This window comes from Alosa pseudoharengus, unplaced genomic scaffold (assembly GCF_046254945.1).
Source record: "Alosa pseudoharengus isolate Yale_2024_CS ecotype anadromous, Long Island Sound unplaced genomic scaffold, YU_APseudo_1.1 YU_APseudo_1.1_scf_24, whole genome shotgun sequence".
Taxonomy (NCBI): Eukaryota; Metazoa; Chordata; class Actinopteri; order Clupeiformes; family Clupeidae; genus Alosa; species Alosa pseudoharengus.
In genome coordinates this window covers 11,831,248-11,847,275 of record NW_027468689.1, presented here as the reverse complement: position 1 = coordinate 11,847,275, position 16,028 = coordinate 11,831,248, and the positions used below count along the sequence as shown (strand labels likewise).

Below are 16,028 nucleotides of genomic sequence, written 5' to 3'. Positions count from 1 at the left end.
ATTCACTAACAGCAGAAAAAGTAATTAAAGTATATAATATAAAAACACAACTAAGCAATAAGGACAATTCTAAAAACAGTATCCACATAGTGGTGATTAATCAATCAAGAGGCGCTTGCAATGACTGAGGCAGGGACTGAGCCTGTGATTCTCTGTGCATAGTAAGGTAAGGTGCTCTGTGTGAGTGACTGTCACGGTGATTCCAACAGTGCAAGAATAAGTCTATATATCTATATATATAACTATTTTAAGAAAAGGTGTGGCCACAGTTCGGCTGTGGCATGGGGAGGGGTTATGCATATGTGCTAATATAACACACAAACAGTGAGGCAGAAAGACAGTGGTAAAAAGTGGCTAGTGGACAGACAGTATCCAAACATGGAGGGGGTGAAGAGGCAGACAGACTATGCAGAGAAGTCTATCTCTCCTCTTCCCTTAAGTGAAGCATTGAACAGTTCAATGGCCCTGGGGACAAATTACTTCCTATAAGTCTGTCTGTTGTGCAAGGCAACAAACTGACATTTCTGTATTATAACCTCTTTATTCCAATTTTGAGATATTAATTTTTGGTTTTCATGACCTGTAAGCCGTAATCATCAGAGATTATATAGATGGGTGGTAATCTACCTAAGAATTCTTATTCCAATTGTCTATTGTAAAATTATTCTAAGTGGATGCGCATGCGGAGTGCACACACCAAAGTCACCAAAGGGGGGCAGCAACATGCCACATGTCATTAATAGTTTGCCTTACTCAATGCATGCTCCTTCAGTTACCCTCAATGAGTCAAGCCCCACCCTAAGTCTGACTCCTCCAGTGGCTGAACAAGTTCAGTCACAGTTAATGCCCCTCCTTTCCGTTTACAGTGAGTAGACTATATATGACTGCGCACATGAGAAGCCTCATATCCAGTAAGCCGAACTACAGGAGCTCTGGTACCACACCAGTTCCCTGGGGGAAGAGGGAACCACTAACACATGGGGCTATGGATGTTTCAGAGGGAAAAACTTGTTTCTGCGTCAGCGTGTTCTGTCTGAGCGAAGACCAACAACAATGTGGCATTCAAGTCACCAAACAGGGCCAGCACAAGGAACTCTCACTACAAGCCAGCCAAGAGGGGAAGGGGGTCAACCTGGTTTTGATGGATGGTAAGCGCCGTGACTCGTAATACGCATGTTGATCTGAAGTCTGGGGAAAGGGATAAATGAAGAATTAAGAGTTTATTTTAGAGACCCATTCAGTTTAGACTCACATATTTGCCTAGGCGTGCAAAGCATTTATTATGAAAGGCATGATGTAAAGAAAGTTATTGAAGGGGTGGGGGTCTTGAGCCACAATACCCCAAGCATTTACAAGTGCTTACTCCTCCAAGTCAGTCTGAAACCTGGGTCCTAACAATGGCTGTTATCCGTTTCAGTATATGCTTTTGCATGGAGTAACAGTTCACTAAACTGGTCAAGTGGAGAGTTTATCATCAAAAGCTCAATATTCATGCTGCTGGCACACCAACATCAGAATCAAGAGTCAATTGAGGTCAGGCTCATTTGACCTTAGCTGCAAGGAGCGGTAAAATGCCCTCTTCCTTTCCCCTGCTCTGTCTTTACTCAGGTGGGCTGCTGCACATCTGTCTGGTACCGTTTTTGTTCTGCCCTCTGGCTGCTGAATTGCTGGATGAGATTTACTGCTGGAGTACGATGTAGCGCTAGGCCTGCTGAGGGTCTAGCTGTGTGGCCTTTGTTTTTTTTTTGGGGGGGGGGGCACAATCAGTAAAGGGGGGGCAAGACCAGTGAAGCTGCCAGTGCTCCAGACTGTTTTCCACCACCATGTAACCAGGGATCTGACTGCCAGAGTGATTCTCATCCGCTAGTGTTTTGGATCAAGTATTTTTTTCCTGCTTAGTCACTACTCAAACATTGAAAGTATTGTGCTGCATCAGTTCAGTGTACAAGAATAACAATGTATTTTACTTACTGGTGGATTGATTGATTGAATGAAGACAGATTTCTTCCACCTGATGCTCTGCAGACGTCAACAAAAGAATTAAGATCGTATATATTGACATAAACCGGACAGGCATGAAAAATCTTATGGAATGGGACTAAAGAGGAGTAATTTGAAAGCTTTAACTGTTATCACAATGATCACAGCTGCAAGAAGAAAGAGTGTTTGTGTGAGTTTAAGATGTCTCCTACTCTAGAAAATGTTTGAGTTTCTCACTGTGGGATGTCATTGACTCTTACTCTTATAGATGACAAGACCTGCGTCCTCAAGGTCACCATCACCTCTGAGACAGACTATTGCCGTGTCGGGGCCCAGTCCTTCTTGGTCTCCAAGGGCAACATGAGTTCCGTGTTGTGCTTCAGGACAGACTCAGGTCAGACCTTCACCCAACTGTGCCCTCAACACACTCTCACACCCACACATTTAAGTCACACACAGACACACACATCTCATCTACATCTATTATTCATCTCACAAGTATATGTATTTAACATAAAGAAACACAAACCATGGACCTCATGATCACACACACACACACACACACACACACACACACACATGCTGTTCTTAATGCACAGATTTACACAAACACTCAATGCACCAGTCACTCATCATCTCACTAAGCCCACTCAAGCCCCACTGGACCACACATGGCATTTAATATGGTGCCATCTAGGCTCCTAGACTTTTATGCAAATTTATGAAATTTACATAGAAGGTATACAGTTTTTTCCGTGACCTAATGAACTCTATATTTTTTCTTCACTGGAGTCATTATATTAAAATACATCACTGATATATGTGCGTCATATTCCATGTATAATAACCAACATCAGACATCCTTGCAACAGCAATGAGGTCACCCCGTCTCTCTGAAGTTGAATCCACCGCACATGTGCAATACATCTGCATGCAGTATGTGTGTGTGTGTGTGTCTGCTCTTCAAACAAGCCCCTGTCTGTGCACTCAGGAACACATGCAGTGACCAGGGCCAGGATCAGGCAAGCGTTACGGCGCTGGGGTGGAGGAGTGGAGTGGAGTGGAGTGGTGTGTGTGTGTGTGTGTGTGTGTGTGTGTGTGTGTGTGTGTGTGTGTGTGTGTGTGTGTGTGTGTGTGTGTGTGTGTGTGTGTGTGTGTGTGTGTGTGTGTGTGTGTGTGTGGTGGTGGGGTGGTGGGAGTAGAGACTGCAAGCTCGGCTGGAGCTGTGTTATTTCGCCAGCCCGTCCATAGCAGGCTGTAATGGTCCTTCTTGACATGGTCTGCTTCAGCATGTGGGATGGAATGTCAGAGCAGCACCCAGGCCCCTATGCTCAGAGTTGTCGCCCGCTGAGAGTGTGAGGTGTTTTCCGGCTCGGGCCGAGATGGGGAAAGAGGACTGTAGCATCACTCTGATGTGCTCCAACATCGATTCGGCGCGCGTGTCTGAACACGAGAACGAGAGCTAATTTACTTAATGCACCCTGCCTGTTGAGCACAGACACAACAGCATATGATATGTTTGCTTAAGTAGGATGAGCTGTCATATTTCTTGAGTATAAGTACTATGTCTATGATGAATGGCCAGGAACATTAATCAATGCTGGAAGAGCTTTACAAAGGCTATCAGACTTACAGGGGTTGGATGACATGAAGAATATCAGTTTCTTATGGTTGGCTGGATGGAAAAGCCACAGCTGATAAGCACTTTGGATCTCTCTGACTCTGTAATGCAGTGGCATTTCATTACAGTATTTATTCTTTTAACTGTGAAGTATATTGAGACCTGTGTCAATGATGATACTGCTCTATAAATAACAACAATTGAATTGTTGGTACAAAAATGTACGGTAACACTCCAAAATAAGGTGCCATAATAAATAGCAAACTAGTAATTACCTAACCCTTTGTTAATTGTTACTAACATATCTATTTGGCACAAGTTAATCGTTTTTTAATTGTTACTAACATATCTATTTGGCACAAGTTAATAGTTTTTTAATCATTAATTAAATATTAGTTGTTTGCATAAAATCTGTATGTTAATGTTTTAACAAATCTATTAACTAATATTGTATTAATATATGTTAATAGTTAACTAAATATATTTTTGCCGCTAATTAACAGTTATTTCTTACATCATTTAAATGTTAAATGTTTATTTACAAACTATATGCTAATATAAAAGTTAATGACATATTATTATTTATCTAGCTTTTCTGATTAGCTTTGTGGATAATTTATGGAATTTATGGTTTATGGCTTTATGGTCTTGTGGGGTGTATAAGGCACCCTACTGCCAGTGGTTGGTTGTGTGAGAGTTTGCGCTCCTCTTCTTCCACTTCATCCTTATTGGATACCTCTGTGGTTGGCTGTCCTGTAATTGGTGACTCTGTATAGTGTTTGAAAGTAGTGTACTCTTTGCCTTTGGAAGTACTATTTGGTTGCTGCTTGAATTTGGTGAAATTCAGGGGAGGGGGGTGTAACAGAGTTAGAAATGTAGTTTAGTGTTTGTATGTGATTTTCGTCGTAATTAAGCAGCTTTATTGAGATTGGTGTTTTGAAGCCCCCTTTGGAGAAACGCTATAATGCAGCTATGCTGCGTTTTGTCCTTGTATTGTTGCCATAGCCGATCAGAAGCGGTATGCTTTGCATTGCGTAGGTTGACTGTATAAAGCTCTCCCCACTTTGTTTTAATTTTGTAACTGTAAAATGTTGTTTAAGTTGAAAACTTTGATATACCACCTGTATTATGTTACTTTACATGTATTGTTAATATTTGGGTGCAATTCTAGCAACTTAGAGAACGTTTATTAATGTTTTCATTATGACCACGAGTTCATACACACTGAGTCTAACGTGACTAGCTGTAAACTCCGCTAGCAAATTTCCATGCATTCAGTGTAGTTTAGCTTAGTGTGGAAAGTGCAATTTAGTCTAGCAGGAAATGAATGTACATTTAGTTTAGCATTATGTTTATGCACCTCCGTATGGTCTACGTCTATGAGTGTTTAGTGAGTCTCAGAATATTAATACACTGTTGTTCTGTGCACCTGAACATTCCATGTCGCATGTCTCCCTTGCTAGCAGGGCTGACAGTGATGGTATAGGAATGATGCATGTAATATAGCCCATTCAACTACTTGTTGTTTAGTTTTAACTTTTCCTAAAGGAATAAATGTGATAAGCCAGTTTTGGTCTCAGTCCCTTCACCGTCTGACTAGTTATATATTACTAATATATTAATAAAGCTTAACCAACTTTATTATAAGGGTCCCCCATACTGATAGTTATATATTACTAATATATTAATTAAGCTTAACCAACTTTATTATAAGGGGCTCCATACTGATAGCTATATACTACTAACATATTAATTAAGCTTAACCAACTTTATTATAAGGGTCCCCCATACTGATAGTTAAATAGGACTAATATATTAATTAAGCTTAACCAACTTTATTATAAGGGGCCCCACGCTTATAGCTATATACTACTAATATATTAATTAAGCTTAACCAACTTTATTGCAAGCGGTTCTGGCGCCAACAACAGTGGCAGCATGTCAAGGTAGCTCCGTGTTTTTTTCTTGAATTTCCCCTTGGGGATCAATAAAGTATCTATCTATCTATCTATCTATTGTAAGGGTCCTATGGAGAGCGGTTCATATTGGGATAGGCAGAAGCACAGTTTAATAACAATTAGTTAAATAATAATAAGTCATTAACTTTTATATTAACATATAGTTTGCAAATAAACATTTAACATTTAAATGATGCAAGAAATAACTGTTAATTAGTGCCAAAAAGACATTTATTTAACTATTAAGACATATTAATACAATATTAGTTAATAGATTTGCTAAAACATTAACATACAGATTTTATGCAAACAACTAATATTTAATTAATGATTAAAAAACGATTAACTTGTGCCAAATAGATATGTTAGTAACAATTAACAAAGGGTTAGGTAATTACTAGTTTGCTATTTATTATTGCACCTTATTATGGAGTGTTACCAAATGTACAAATACGTGTGTTGATTCACAGAGTACCAAGACTTCCAGAGACTCCTGAGCAGCTGGGTGGAACCTCGTGGGGAGTGCTGTGCGTTTGACCAGCGCACCGAAGGCTCCTCCGCACTTCAGTACTTCCAGGTGGAGGCCTGCACAAGTCCATCTCAACTTCACTTGGCTTATAACAGAATAAAGCTGTTTATAGCTGTACTGTTTTTGTATAATCTGTGCATCCTCTATCCTAGTCTAGCAACCTCTGCTTTATCTTCACTAGATACCTGAGTCTGATGGGTGATCGTTGCAGTCACTGCATGAATCAATAATTCACTGATGTGGTCGAGAGAAAGGGATGTTTTTGTTTACATAACTCCTCGTTGTCATTGTAGTTTTACGGCTGTATATCACAGCAGCAGAACATGCTTCAGGACTACCTGAGGACTGCTACTTACCAGAAGGCCATTCTTCTGAATGAGCTGGACTTTAGAGATAAGGTAAGAGATGACTAGAGATATAACTAACCACTTTGTGATGTTTATGTGGATCACATCAGTATTCATGTATTCATGTACATATCTTCCCATTCAAATTGTTACCAGATGATTAGCCATGTAGACCTAGACCAGTCAGAGTAATAAGCAGGATTTCATTTTTCATTTTCAGTGTCCAAAACCGGTGGCATTTCATCTATGACGTGGCCCACATGTGGCTCAATCTCTGCTCTTCTCCCTCTGTTGTTAGATAGTGCTGGATGTGGGCTGTGGAACGGGGATCCTGTCATTTTTTGCAGTGCAAGCGGGCGCCAAAAGAGTGTACGCTGTGGAAGCAAGCGCCGTGGCCAAGTACGCAGAGGTGAGCATATGCTACTCAATCAGGTTTTTTTTTATTATTTCTTAGTTAAATATGTAGACTTCCTGCCACCCACTATCAACTTGATGGATAGAATATAAGATGGAATGTTACAATTCCATTATTTAGATATTGAAGTACATTCCTTTGAATGTGTCTCCAGCATAACATGTTTTGCCTCTAGCTTTGCCCAAGTCTAAATGCAGTCATTTGACACTAAGTAATTTGCCAGATGTTTACCATAGCCTCAAATCCACTTTAGCCAGCCAATTGCTCCCTGTGCCCGAAGTTCATATAGTCCCAAGAGCTATCACACATTAAGAAATATTTTAGACATGACAGCTAAGATAAAATATTATTGTCTTCATTTCGTGCTTGTTGACATCATGACGGACAACTCCACAGTACCAGATTAGTGGGAGTGCAGTAGTGCCAGTGATTTCATCCTCATGTTGCCAACTGTTTCTCTTGGGTGGTTGCAAAACTTTGAGCACTAAATATCCAGGAAACATTTACTGACAATAACAACGTGCTGGACCAAGAACAAAAATGTAGGAGTAGTTAGGCAATGTTACAATATCAAAGAGACACATCTAGAGTTTGACAAACTTCCCTCAAGTTGACCCCAAAGCGTCAAATTCAGAAAGCTAAATGGTGCAAAAGCCATTTTTGGCGCAAAAAAAAGCCCTGCAGTGGGGCAAAAGAAAACATATTTTCACGGGTGGGTGGATGCTCGCCAAACAGTCAAGCACAGTCAAGCATACGCGTCTCAGTTCCACTCTCCACTCGGGCTGGAAAGAATCACAAAGGGGTTCGTTTTTAAGAGAGCAACCAGATGTGTCTTCTGGCGTTTCCTCCACATAGCCTCTTATCTGTCTGTGTTTGTGCTGATTTAGACAAAAACGTCTAAATCACGAGAGGCTAGTCTATTAGACCACACAGACATCTGATCCCTCGAATCCAGCTGGATGCTTGTTAATGCTTTATGTGCAGGTAGAGTCTTTCCCATCACATTTATAGGTAATACAGCCAGCAGCAATAACTCCACCAATCACTGAGTTCTAGAACATTTCACCACACAAGAAATTATTCTGTCACACTTTTCAGCCCACAGAGCCTGGACCCAAACTCTTTGATTAAAACCAGTTTGTAATAACGAACATGTGTTTTCTTTTTCAGGTTCTTGTGAAGAGCAATGGTCTGTCAGATAAAATTATAGTTTTAGCTGGAAAGGTGGAAGAGGTCACGTTACCTGAACAGGTAGACATTATTATCTCCGAGCCCATTGGTTACATGCTGCTGAATGAGAGGATGCTGGAGAGTTATCTGCATGCCAAGAAATGGCTCCGGCCCAAAGGTGACCTCAAATGTCAAACAAAAAAATAACATGCAAAAATGCATACAAATGAATTAAAACGTGTTCCATTAAATTGTCCCAACATATCTTTAAATTGCTAATGTTGGTGGTCGATTTGGGTTCAGATGTAAAGAACAACAACAGTTGACAACTGGAAGTGGTGACTTTTTTGTAGCCATATGAAAAATTATTGATATGGCTTACTAACTAGCCAGATCATTAAATAGTTTATACGTGTTGTTATATGACTTACTAACTAGCCAGATCATTAAATAGTTTATATATGTTGTTGCATTCCTAAGGTAATATACAAAATATAACCTAAATCTACTGTACGTATTATATATATATATATTTCACAGCTGCATTCTTGCATGCAAACTCCTCTGAGTTTAGAATGAGTTTCTGTTAACTGGCATTTCTTCCCCTCTGTGGCTAGGTATGATGTTCCCCACCTCCAGTGACATCCACCTGGCCCCATTCACAGATGAAGCGCTTTACATGGAGCACTATGCGCGCTCCGGCTTTTGGTGAGATAAGAAAGCAAAGACTTTCCTTAACTAAATCCTAAACTTACTTCAAACATGTGGCACCGATATGCAAGGCATTGTTTTGTGACTCTTGCAGTTGCACTATTGGTATTTGTCATATTAGCACAAGTACACATGAGGATGTTGACGCTGTGTAGCATTCTGGTGTATCGTCGTTAATTCCCCCACATCAGGACAACTGTAGTAGTGTGGTGTTGTAGTGGGTGTCGCCGCTGCCCACTGGTCGTGTGCTCTGCGTTGCTGTGGAACCACTTCTGTGCAGATGAGCTCACTTTTTAACCCTCCCCTGTAGCACTAGGTGGAACAAAACATAGCAGTGTTTTAACAGCCCAAAACATAGCAGTGTTTTAACAGCCCAAAACATAGCAGTGTTCTAACAGCCCAAAACATAGCAGTGTTCTAACAGCCCAAAACATTCATGCAGCAGTCACCCACACAATGTATCAGACAATCTCACCCTCTGTCTCTCATACCCCCCCCCCCCCCACACACACACACGCTCTCTCTTCTCACTCTCTCTCTCACACACACACACACACACATTCACATACATTGCATGTTTACAGCCTGACCCACAAGGCCTGGCCATACCTCTCATTGCAAATATAAGCAAACACACTTCTGTATTCAAGCCTGCAGTTTATGCACAAACATACAGACACATCATATCCACTTTGACACACACACACACACACACACACTCTCACACACACACTCACTCACTCACACACACACACACACACACACACACTTTTCCTTTCTCGGTGAGCTTATATGTAGTTAGCAGTCCTCCCACCCACTGTGTTTTGCCTTTAGGTCACTGTGCCATGACCCCTTCTGTGTGGGTTTCCTGGATGCTGTTAAATGCTTCAGTTCTGTCCTAACCCTGGTTCCTGGCCCAGCTCCGACAGCACAAAGCCAAATCCAGATTTCACTGTGAGATTCTGGACCAGTCACTGCATGAACTATGCTCCACAGTAGCCTGGACTACCTTATAGTGACCTACTGACAGTAGCCTGGACTACCTTACTGACAGTAGCCTGGACTACCTTATAGTGACCTACTGTCAGTAGCCTGGACTACCTTATAGTGACCTACTGACAGTAGCCTGGAATGCCTTATAGCAACCTACTGACAGTAGCCTGGACTACCTTATAATGACCTAATGACAGTAGCCTGGAATACCTTATAGCGACCTACTGACAGTAGCCTGGACTACCTTATAGTGACCTACTGACAGTAGCCTGGAATGCCTTATAGCGACCTACTGACAGTAAAACACTGTAATTTCTTTGATATAGTAATTTCAATGTAGATTCATATCTAGATTTTCAGAACTACAATTAGTCCAAATTATTAAGTGTTTAGAATTTGAACATTTTGGGCAATCGATTTCAAACAAATTCACAGATCCAATCATTGCTGTCTGTAAAACGTGACAGATACTGGGAGTTACACAGTAACGTCAGTGAGGTTAGTCGGAGGCCTTTTGCTTTCCTTCCAAAATTGTCTGTAAGGAACGTGCAACATATCATAGAATGTTAAGTTGAAACTGGCATCATTCATTATTCAATGCATAAATGCGTCAGTGCACTACATACCTGATGCAACATTGCAGCTTAACAAAGAAATGCTCATACTCTTAAAAATAGTTGCAGTCACATTAAGTACCTGCCAGAGTGAATGAAGTTGCGGTCACAAGTACCTGCCAGAGTGAATGAAGTTGAGATCCAGCGGTGGCAGCTCTCGTCTACAATTTCACACCTTTGACTCTGAAAGCCCCAAGCCACTAAATAACTTGGCTTCGGGTACCTTTGGATCACTACAGGCAGGAGACAGGAATATCACTGAAGTCAGTTTTATGGAGGTGTGTATTTTGGAAACGAAACAGAGACATGACATTGTAAATTTCACTACAGCACTGCCTATGGGGTGTAGTGTTTAGCATTCCTGGCCAACTCACAGCTCCAAACTAAGAGGTTTAATCTCCAAAACATGGCGAAAGGGTATCAAAGGGCAAAACTGCCAAAGCACGACTGCTCTAATAAAACTCAATTTAACCGGTCATCTTTCCTGTCTGCTGAGACAGCACAAGTGAAATTGTTTGTAATCTATTGCAGAGCTTTGCAGTTTAGCTGTTCATTTAGCAACATAATGGCCTTTCACAAGGTTATTAAACATTCATGCAGTTACAGAAACCGTTTCAGTGTAATTGAAAACTTTAATTTGAAATGCAAGCTGTCTTCCTTGACAGGCAACAGACCTGTTTCCATGGCATCAATCTGAGTGGGCTTCACACTGCAGCTGTAGATGAGTTCTTCAAACAGCCTATTGTGGTACTTCTCTCTCTCTCTCTCTCTCTCTCTCTCTCTCTTACACAAAAATATATACAAAAAAGGTATATAAGGCACAAATACAGAAACTCATCACCTTTTATTTTTCATACAGTTCAATCATGTTGTTAATGAGGGAATATATTAAAGATGAAGTCCATGATTCGGTCGATGTAGTTATTTGTGCTCAAGAGCCAGTCAAATTGCATCTCTCCCCCTCTGCTTCTGAAGTACTGCTTGGATTGGCTGGGATTGTTTATGGCTATGAGCCACTGTATTTGCTTCCCATTTATACAAAGCCAGGGCTGCGCATGAACACAAAAGAGTTTCCCTGAGGGAAACTATTGCTATTATCGTTACTTTGCTGTTCCTTATATGTGAGCCAAGAACTTGGTTGACCATCTCTTTTGCTTTACTTAAGTAAGTTTTATTTTGTTTCTGTATTTCACCTATATATGTACACACTGTGAATGAAAAGATCTCACCGAGTGACAAACAAAATCCAATAAAAAAAGAAAATATCTCACAAAAAATAACAAAGGGGGAAAAAATAAATAAAGAGTTTCCCTGAGGGCAAATACTGAACAGACAGTTTAGAGGGCCGCAAGGAGCATTTAGCAGAATTTGACAAAAACTGTATGTTATAGAATCATGGACTAAAGCTTTTAATGGAGGACTATGAATTTGCGACTCAAAACCAGTAACATCCTATACAAGTATAAGAGGACAAATACTCCAACCTCTTGCTTAAACATATGCTTTATATATCATAATTGAATATGTTCACCAACTTTTACTCAAGCCATTAATTTGCATTTTGTCTTCTTCTAGGACACATTTGACTGGCAGATTTTAATGGCCCAGTCCACAAAATACACTATTAATTTTCTTGAGGCAAAGGAGGAGGACTTGCACAGGTTTGCATTCTACATATCAACTTTCTTGGTCAAGGTCATGTCAACCTTTAATGTAAAAGTAACACTGCAACTTTTATGTGTTTTCACTATATTGTTTTTAACCAAAGGTATGATCCATTAAATAGATATTTGTTTTCATAATGTAGGTTGGACATTCCCTTTGTTTTCAAGTTGACACAAACAGGACTGATCCATGGAATTGCCTTCTGGTTTGACATAGCCTTTATTGGAACCAGGTACAAATCACAATCCTATCAAAAGCATTGTACAACAAAATCACATTAATATGGTATATTGTGTTCAGCAACCTCATAAAGCTTTGGCTAGAGATTATGGTTGCATCTATAATGGTGTTAGTTTCAATCTTGTCTGGATCATCCTTGTTCATCAATAACATCAAAGTCCTTTTATTTGATTTGTTTTTCCATTATGTGTTGAATCTTTGCCATTCCAGTTTCAATTACATATTAAGTATTTTATTTTATTAAATATTTTTTTCACTTTGAAATATGCATTTGAAATCACTATAACTTTGATATGGTTGTATAGACAGAGAAGTAATTCTCTATAGATTTAGAATTATTTTCCAATGTTTTCCACAGAATGACCGTATGGCTCTCAACAGCCCCAAACCAGCCTCTGACTCACTGGTACCAAGTCCGCTGCCTTCTACAGACACCACTGTTTGCCAAAATGGGGCAAACATTATCAGGGAGAGTTCAACTCATAGCCAATAAGAGGTATATACTGTAAATACAACAGGAAGTACTCATATATTTTTACAGAGCCTTTCAAAGAAATGAAAACAAATTAATCTTGTGTCTTGTGTAGGCAAAGTTATGATATTCACATCGTGGCAGTCATTGACCAGTCAGGATTTAAGTCTGGCAATACACTGGACCTCAAAAATCCTTTCTTCAGGTAAGAGGTTGGTTGTAAAGCATATAACTCTGTGCCATATGTTATTTGAAATATACTGGTATATTGGTATATTGGTGTTGACACAAAAGTGAGGTGAATGGTTCCAAATATGTTTTCAGAGAAGGTGTCCAGTATTACTGCACTAAAACAAGTGTACATAATGATAACCAATTCAGAGCAGCAATCACACATTTTTATAGTGGCCCTCTTGTAAAATGAATGTCTGTCTGCTTGTCTAGGGTGCCCACTTGGCTTCAGGCATAGAGTGCCCCCAGCAGGAGCATAGAGTGTGTCGACATCATCAGGGCAGGATTGGACAGATTAGATTCAACTGAACCCTGGGACTATAGGCTGGGTAATGTACACTATAGAAACAGAAAAACTAAAGGGGTGGGGTCCATGTATGAGATACATTTAAATGTGTCAATCATATGTGACTATATTACAGCCAGGACAGAATTATACTTCCTCTCCAAGTAGTTGTTGTGTGTTTATCTCAGTAGTATATCTTCAGTGTTATTAGATTTTTTTACATATCTCAGTAAATGTGTAATTGTCTTTTCACTCTGTCTGTCTGTCTGTCTGCATGTCCCACACTAACAATGGGCTGCTTGTGGTGATTACTCATACTGATTAATCATCCCTCTGGTGCTCTGTCCTTCCCTACAGGTATGCCTAGGTCAGCCTGGTCTCCGAAGTCATCCCATCACTATCCTCATCTGTTCCCACCTACACAATGTCTGATACCTGGAATAGGCTAAATCTGAGATCTTGAATTTCCCCTTGAGGATCAATAAAGTATCTATCTATCTATCTATCTATCTATCTATCTATCTATCTATCTATCTAATTAACGTCGTAGCCTTGGCTACATGTTTTCAACATCTCTAAGGCCAAAGACCTCTTGACTGATACAGACGTGGTGGACGGACCACATTTTTGACCAACATACTGGGTTGAATATGTTGCATTTTAAACAAAATGGATTGGACAGATGATAGTAGGCTACCATGTATGAAATGATTCTTTGTAAAGATGTAAACAATGCAAACCATGTTTATAGAACTTTTTTGTATTTTTTTTGGAAAAAAAAGAGTAGGATTAAAATAATTGGGTGAACCCCCTGCTATAACTCTGGAGACCCTCAGGGGTCACAGACCCCTTTTTGAAAATACAGATATGTAGATGCGTTAGCTAGCCTATTTGTTATGAGACATACATGTTTTTCTATTATAATTGTATAATACATGTGTTCATTGGAATGTTTGAACAGCTGGATTTAAAATGTTTGACAATAAAAACAGGCTAATCAAAGTTGAGTGTTTTACACCCATGTTTTATATTTTTACTTTAAACTATGACATAGGTCTATCACAAGATGTATGAACTCTTTAACAATAAATTAATCCAAGCCTACGCAGGAATTTAAGGAATTCTAATTTAATCAGGGTTGTTGTGTCACGGAGGTAGGCCTATGAACTGGATTTCTTTCGGTTTTGTGACAATTTTCATGTATTTTTCAGACCTCTGCAAGAATTGATAGGCTATACTATAGCCTATAAAGCTAAAGTAACACCTCCCAATTTATCCACGGCCAAATCCTCAGGGAAACGCCTGGAGAGCCAATCAACTTTGGGGTGCCCAGAAAGACTGGACGAAAATAATGAAAAACATTTGTTTTGCCAATATTAGCTTTTGAGATGTCTAACTAGGGTTTTTAGGGGTGCTGTATCTATCCCAGTAGTTTTGAGTATAAATGACTTAAGTCCATAAAAAATCCATAAAAAGTGGTTTTATTGAAAAATTACAAAACAAAACTTCCTTAATCAGTTTAAAATGGAACAAACCTCATCCAACTCCCCTGCATCTTCCTCACTCCTGTTATCATCTGGCTGGTTGATGTTCTGGTAAGAGTTACCATGACAGTTCCCACCAGCAGAAATATACTTTTTTCTATTTTACAGCAGCACCTGAGAGTGTCAAAGTCCCCTGCACAATTGCAGCTGACAAACTTCAGAAGGTAGTCTGATGCAATATCTGTTATAGGGACTGGTGCATAACCTTGTTCTTCTTGTTTCTATACTCAAGGACATCCAGTGATGGACTTTGTAGCAGTAGCCAATCTCTGGTCTGGAGATATGTTGTACTGCAGTTCCTATAGTCTGAGGCAGTTTCTCAGGCTTGATACTAGTTACAGTATATCATAAAAGTGAGTACACCCTCACATTTTTGTAAAAATTTTATTATATCTTTTTATGGGACAACACTGAAGAAATGACACTTTGCTACAATGTAGTTGTACAGCTTGTATAACAGTGTAAATGTAGGCTAGCCTACTGTCCCCTCAAAATAACACAGCCATAACCAGGCTTGGAATTTCACCATTCATGGGGGCAAGGCCACTTGGCCTTCAGTTGGGCATATTTGGTGGGGGGCACAAAGGCCACATGTCAGGGCACCAAGGCCAAAGTTAACTATACAGTAGTAGGCTATAAAAATGATCAAAGTTGTATTTAGCCTATTCACTGCAGTAGACCTGCATCAGCATCACTGTATGAAACATTACAAAAACATGAAACATGACATATTACATATAACTAAATCATCTGATCATCTAATAAAAACAGATATCTAGGCTATAGATAAAATTTATTTTATATTTGGCCTGCTATGAAATCATGTATTGAACAATTTAAATGTAGCACAGCTCAGCTTTAAGAAACTCAAATAGCCTAGATGCATTAGCATTTTGTGATCATTAAGGCTACTTTCACAAACTCTTAGTCAGCTGTCCTCTGATTTACCAATATCTAGGCGATATTTGTAACATTTATTTTGTATTTGGCCCGTTATGAAATCATGTGGAACAATTTAAACACATTGTAAAACTTAAAGCCCAAATTTGGAGACATCCATGCATGTCGAAATTTACTGCAAATTCAAAACTGGATTACTCTGGAACGGCTAACTGTACAGGGGACTGCTTTACACCTTTGTGTTCGGTAAGGTCTGCTGTTTATTCTGATATTATGGTGGTTTGTCATGTGTTAAAAGAAGGGTTCGTGAAGTATTCCACCGAGATGAATGGGTAGGGAGATCATGGACGCA

At 39.6% G+C, this 16,028-nt stretch overlaps 1 protein-coding gene across 2 annotated transcripts; it reads left to right on the top strand.

Moving 5' to 3' along the window:
• Positions 1–855: 855 nt before the first annotated feature.
• carm1l (coactivator-associated arginine methyltransferase 1, like) lies at positions 856–14,234 on the top strand. Of its 2 annotated transcripts, XR_012990923.1 has the most exons (14): positions 856–1,148; positions 2,249–2,374; positions 6,030–6,136; positions 6,382–6,486; positions 6,734–6,844; positions 8,021–8,198; positions 8,638–8,728; positions 11,004–11,085; positions 11,914–11,999; positions 12,146–12,235; positions 12,602–12,739; positions 12,831–12,920; positions 13,160–13,275; positions 13,590–14,234. XR_012990923.1 is itself a non-coding variant. In XM_076303162.1 (13 exons), the coding sequence occupies exons 1-13, from the start codon at positions 881–883 to the stop codon at positions 13,597–13,599; spliced, it is 1,482 nt and encodes a 493-aa protein (XP_076159277.1). In that variant the 5' UTR covers positions 856–880; the 3' UTR covers positions 13,600–14,234. The 2 variants fall into 2 exon arrangements, 1 of the variants encoding a protein (XP_076159277.1); XM_076303162.1 differs by lacking the exon at positions 13,160–13,275.
• The last annotated feature ends 1,794 nt before the right edge of the window (positions 14,235–16,028 follow it).

What these genes read in the sequence shown, in the direction of transcription:
- carm1l (XM_076303162.1), top strand. Translation starts at nt 881, where the DNA reads ATGACTGCGCACATGAGAAGCCTCATATCCAGTAAGCCGAACTACAGG. An exon ending in CCGTGGCCAAGTACGCAGAG is followed by an intron (nt 6,845 to 8,020) that starts GTGAGCATATGC and finishes TTTCTTTTTCAG; the next exon opens with GTTCTTGTGAAGAGCAATGG. An exon ending in GAAATGGCTCCGGCCCAAAG is followed by an intron (nt 8,199 to 8,637) that starts GTGACCTCAAAT and finishes CTCTGTGGCTAG; the next exon opens with GTATGATGTTCCCCACCTCC.